The sequence below is a fragment of the Erpetoichthys calabaricus genome, chromosome 6 (assembly GCF_900747795.2).
Source record: "Erpetoichthys calabaricus chromosome 6, fErpCal1.3, whole genome shotgun sequence".
NCBI lineage: Eukaryota > Metazoa > Chordata > Cladistia > Polypteriformes > Polypteridae > Erpetoichthys > Erpetoichthys calabaricus.
The window spans coordinates 40293262-40299535 of record NC_041399.2 but is presented as its reverse complement, the minus strand read 5'-3'; the positions used below and the strand labels follow the sequence as shown (position 1 = coordinate 40299535).

At 39.1% G+C, this 6274-nt stretch overlaps 1 protein-coding gene across 1 annotated transcript in view; it reads left to right on the top strand.

Moving 5' to 3' along the window:
* Positions 1-5317: 5317 nt before the first annotated feature.
* The window catches only part of LOC127528469 (uncharacterized), a 209043-nt gene continuing 208086 nt past the window's right edge, over positions 5318-6274 (top strand). The window contains exon 1 of the mRNA XM_051929355.1: positions 5318-6203. Coding sequence (XP_051785315.1) covers positions 5369-6203 — 835 coding nt within the window. The 5' untranslated portion in view covers positions 5318-5368. The remainder of the gene's footprint in view (positions 6204-6274) is intronic.

Below are 6274 nucleotides of genomic sequence, written 5' to 3'. Positions count from 1 at the left end.
ACCTCAAATTTATCCACAAATAAATAAAGGTAAGTGCAAGCAAAATACAAAGCTGAACACAATCAAAAGAGCTGTCCAAGAGTCTTTAGCTTTCAAGGGCTATGAAAGGCTCATGGAGTGCAGTGGTCTTAAGGCCATCATTCGAGTGCACTGTGTTGTTATCTAGGAAATAGTCAAGGGGCTACCAAGAAGTGTTGTGGTAGACTAACTGTACAAATCTAAAGTTGGGAAGTGACACAAGGCAATGTCTCACTGGTAAGAGGATAGACTTGTCATGATTATGTGAGATTCCGAGATTGAAGGGCTTTTGTGTGATACTTTGAGTAATAGAAATGAATGAGCCACCTCATCCGGTCTACAGGGACTCATACTCCTAAATACAGGTCCAGTACAACTGCTTTATGTTGGTGCCAGCTGTTGTAGTGGATGGACAGAATGATGATTTAATAAGCTTTAAAGTGTCTTATTCAAGTGTTGAAGAAATCCAAAGATGGGTTAAAGGAACCTGCACCTGATGAGGTTTCAAATAATCAGAGGTCTTCTCCATTCTTGGGAAAATGGAAATTGTGTCAAAGGTTCTGTCACAAATAAATCCTTCCCCATGAATATTTCAGTAGGGCCTAAAACCATACAACACAACCATGTGCTTGGAAGTGGTCATAATTTGTTTTCATATTACTTCATAATTTAAAACGAGACAGCATAATTAAGTAAGCTAGTTAAGATTATTATGACTCTCAAGCCCTACTTCTTCCTCCTCCAGTTAAACCTTATTGTAACTTCCGATGATTTGCAGTCATAATGATGTAAAAGCCACAAGCAATACAAACTTAGCAAAGCTGTTATAAACTTTAGTATCTCTCTGGCTTCATCCTGTTTGACGCAGACATAATGGTTCTATCATATATGCGCAAATCAACATTTTTGTCAGGAAAGTGTATTCACAGCAAGCACAAGTTCAACAAAACACCTAACAACAAAGAGCACCACCACTAATTCAAACAAGGCCAATCTGAAATCAGAAATGGACCTGACACACAGATGTTTAGGGATTTGGAGGAAACCGATACAGAGAGATGGTTCAGATTTAAAAGCGATAGCAACTAGATTCAGGATTCAAAGCCAAGATTCTGGATCTTTGAGGCAGCCACACTGATCAATGCACCACCATGCTATTCTTTAATAATAACATTGGTCCATTCCAAAATCCTCTCACACACAAACAAAAAAAAAGGTATACTTTTTAGATTTAATTATGCTGAATCCATTTCTGAAATTGAAATCAATTTACCACAAAGTAACTCTGCAAAATGTTGAATTCAATGAAAATGCCATTTAAAAAAAAAAAAAGTTGATTTTTTTTCAAATACGTTACTTTGATTTTAAGGCATACGAATGTTATTTGAGATATATTGTCAGCTGAAAAGCTGAAGTCCTCCTCATGGTTAACATTAGTTGAGGTGGAAAAAAATCAAAATCAGGTATTTGGTGCACATTTTAAGCTCTCAGTCATTATTTTTTTTTCTCTTCTCTTATTTCTTCAACAATGTCAGGAATTTATATTTAGAAGGTTAGAACGATGTCTTTTATTGTAGAGAAGATAGAAAGCTGTTGTTTAAACATTTGTAACAGAAATATGTAGGCTTGTGTGGATCCATCCAGGTAACAGGTAAGCAAATGGTAAAAGAATACACGTCCTTCCTTTACTGAGAAAAAATAAAAAATGTGTGTCACAATTTTCTTGGGAATTCAAAGAACTAACTGAGGATCTTCTCACTTCCTACCTAGCACTTGAGAAACTTGAAGAACATGTGGAGAGGTTCCACCAAGACCAGGGCCGGATTTATATGAAAAGAGGCCCTAGGCTATTCCACTTATGAGGCCCTTTCACCTTCCATTTTTAAGTTTGTAAATGACATGAGAGATAATAAAATACGTAATACGCGTTGATCTTAACCAATACATTTTTATGTTTGTTTATTAGTCATATGCGTAGAATTTCTCTTTATTTTCGGTTCAGTGTTTTAGTGTTCACTGTTTTTAGAATAGTGTAATTTTAATTTTGCTAACAATTTGAATGTAGGCCCCTCTTGATCTTGAGGCCCTAGGCTGAAGCCTAGTTAGCCTATAGGAAAATCCGACCCTGACCAAGACATCACTCAAAAGGAGAAACGTCATATTGTGGAAAGTCGAGTGAGTCCACAGAAGCAGACACCTGTTGGGCATTCCACTGTGAAGCACCTTCAGGGGATTATAAGAACTACAAAGTGACTAATTATTGTAAGTAACATCCATTATCCAACCCGCTATATCCTAACTACAGGGTCACGGGGGTCTGCTGGAGCCAATCCAAGCCAACACAGGGCACAAGGCAGGAAACAAACCCCAGGCAGGGTGCCAGCCCACCGCAAGGTGTGCGACACACACATACTCACTAAACACACACTAGGGACAATTTAGAATCGCCAGTCCACCTAACCTGCATGTCTTTGGACTGTGGGAGGAAACCGGAGCACCCAAAGGAAACCCACGCAGACACGGGGAGAACATGCAAATTCTATGCAGGGTGGACCTGGGAAGCGAATCCAGCTCTCCTAACTGCGAGGCAGCAGCGCTACCCACTGCGCTGCTCACCTATTGTAAGTAATAATTATATTTAAAACAATTATATGTGTATTTTATGCTTTTTCACATCTAAATAGTTAATTTTTAAACTACAGGCAGTCCCCGGGTTACGTACGAGATAGGGACTGTAGGTTTGTATTTTTTTGAATTTGTATGTAAGTCAGAACAGGTACATTATTTTAATAAATGCTATCGTTGACCGACTCTATCATTTCACCTCTCTCTGACCTTTTTATTATTTCTACTTTATTTTCAATGGTGATGGTTTTTCTCTTCTTTACTATATCACCAGCACTTGCATCAGATTTGTGTTTCAGAGACATTCTTGAAGGGTGAAGACAAAAGGTTAAGATGAGCTCTTCTGTACAGTACTGTACACGTTGTCACAGCAGGCAGGCACCCGTCATCAACACATCTGATGTACTGACAAGAGACAACTTCCTGCAATGTGCGTAACAGTACAATCAGGCTTGCTATTGAGAATGACTTGGGGCGGCGAGGGAGGGTTCATCACTCGCCCACCATACAGTCACCGCCACTACAGTATTCTGCCTGCATCCGCGTCTGCCCACCGAGAATGGACACGGTGCGGCGAAAGGCGGGTAGTGAATCACCCAACCCCAATTCAACAGGCAGCCATTAGAGGCATATTACAGTGCTACCCCCGCCACCCCGTTCACCCTCAATGGCCTCCGTTCAGCCACAACCGGGTCTTCGCTTGCAGCATTACCAGCCATGTGTGCTGGGCAGGTACTGAAACGCCCCCCTCCGCTCCATCCAGCCTGTGTCCAGTCAGGGGCAGTAGCTGCGGCGGCGTAGTGGGCGGGCAGCGAACCATCGTCCTGCACACGGGCGATAGCTGTGGCCCAGGTGACTATGGAGCCGCCTGAGGGACACTACACTGCGCAAGCAGCGAAATTGCCCCCCTCCAGCCACCGCTTGCAGCATCCCCAGGTCGAAGATGACGGAGCGGCAGTTACAGAGACGCATGCGTCGCAGCCGTGGCCTCGTTCGTAAGTCGTAGGTCGGATGTGCGTAACCTGTGGACTACCTGTATATTCATCTCTCAAAACCTAGATGTGATAGAGCAATTGCTAGATTTGAATTCAGCATCTTCAAATCTATAAAAAACACTAGTCTGCATCAATTATTATTATTATTATTATTAACATTTATTTAGCACTTTTCTCATTAATCAAAGTGCTTTGCATAGTGAATGGGGAGCCACATCAACCACCACCAATGTGCAGCATGCACCAGTACACTCAACACATATGAACTATTAGGTTGTGAGGTAGTGAGAGAGAGAGACAATTAGAAACGGGGTGATTAGGGGGCCATAATAACTAATAATTTAGCCTAGACATCGGGATACACCCAACTCTTTATGAAAGATGTCCAAGGATCTTTAATGACCAATAGAGAGTCAGGACCTCGGTTTTACTGCTCACTTCTCATCCAGTGGACGGTGCCATTTTTGCATTGCAATGTCCTTATCACTGCACTGGGTCATTGGGATCCAAACACAGACAACAGGGTAAGTGCCCCCTGCTGGCCTCACCAACACCTCTTCCAGCAGCCAACCAAGCTTTTCCAGGTTGATCTCCCTTCCAGGTACTGGCCAGGCCTCATTATAATTAGCTTAAGGTGGATGACGTTTTCTGAAGTGAATGTGGAATGGCTGCTAGTATAATAACAAATGGTAAAATACTCAGAATGTGTTGTGTGTGTTTAACAAATGACCAAATTGTCATTTGTAAAACAGACCTATATTCAGCTTTATAAAATATTTTTAAAACGTTTATACTTTTCCAGAAAACAAAAAGTGTCAGACTGATTTAAAGATTTATTGTTAATAAGTAAAGATTTACTGTTTAAGATTAATTTTTATATGAATTAGTATGGTTGATGAATAATCGTTTAACACAAAACCTTCAAGTACAATATAGCTAAGATTATTTTTTGTCATCATTGTATTACTGAAAATTATTTTTGTTTTACAAATTTCAACATTACATTCTGTATAAAAGAGAATTATTATTGAAAGCCTCATAAAAAGAAAGTCACTGTTGACTGTTATCATAAAATTTAAGATCTAGCTATTAAAGTGAGTTACATTTGAAGCAGAATGTCAAATAGTTTATTTTACACTGTCCATTCACAGAATACTTCAGGTAGAACTCACAACTGGTTTGTTTGCTTGCAAAGTCTGCTTAACTCGGGTCTCTTGGCAACCCATTGTTTAAAGAGTTTGAAAAGCAGCACATGTGCTTTAGTCACGTCAGACAAAAGGCAAGTTAACAATGGATTACATTTAGGAAGTAATAACACTGTAACTTTGCAATGGACTAAAATCAAGAAAAAGAAATATGTGCTTGGTAAGATAACTTGTTTTCTGTATTATATTTTTTCTCATAAAGTTGCAGCATGTGAATGTTCTTATGAAAAGCCTGTTTTCAGGTGTTTACATTTAGAAACAGAATCATATATTTAAAAAATATATATATTTTTAAACTGATCATTTATTAGTGTGTGTGGCTAGATAGATAGATAGATAGATAGATAGATAGATAGATAGATAGATAGATAGATAGATAGATAGATAGATAGATAGATAGATAGATAATTTGCTTCTATTCCATCCTTTATTTGCTCTGGCCATACATTAATAATATTTTATATTTCAGTTTTAGGTGGACATCATAGAAAATTACCTTATTTCATTAGCATGTAGTAATCAAAAATGGCAGACTCAGAGGAATCGCATCTGCACCATAGACCAAGCAATGTAAATGCAGCAGCATTTAATACCATTGAAGCCAGAAACAGTGGTGGAGACAGCGATGGCCTGGAATTCATGGATTCTGAACCTTACCAAAGTGACCGAACGTTCAAGAAGCAATCTGCCAAAAAAATTTTCATATCCTACTCAAATAATGCTGGCTTTCAGGAGAAAAAGTTTGTCTGTGACACAGTTAAACAGCTTAAAGAAAATGATTTAGCTGAAGACATTTGGTTTGATAAAGACGAAACAGCTAGCTCAGGCTGTTTGTGGTTTGTGCAGAGACTTGAAGCTCTTGATAGGTGCAGTGCAGTTATACTCTTTCTTTCCAAAAGTTTCTTTCAAAGTCAAATTGCTCAACTGGAAAGTAAAATCATACTGGACAGGCTGCGGTCCCCTAGCAGACCTATTAAGATCTTTCCTGTCATGTTTAACACTGTGGAGATCCCTAAATCATTCGAACCTCTTCTGGATGGAGCTTTGGATCTTTCAGGAGCGCAAGTTGCTACATCCAGTTTATCTGAAAAGAGCTCTATTGTAGTTGGAAGTTTTAATGAAGAAATTCAAAAATATTGTGCAGCATCTACGTCTATGGGATCATTTTCTGCAGCTAGTGTTTCAAAAACCCGTGGAGAGTTCAAAGACAAACGTTTGTGTGCATGGTCAGTGGAGGATACCCAGGAATGGCTTGTCCATCTTGGAATAAAAGAGTTTTATAGACAAGCATTTGAAGAATTAATGATAGATGGATTTTTGCTACCATGCCTAAATGAAGAAGACCTAGAACATTCTTTAGGTAAGATGCTTTTTTATATTTAAATTAATTTAGTTTAATTTTATTTAGGGTGAAGCAATGGTGCAGTAATT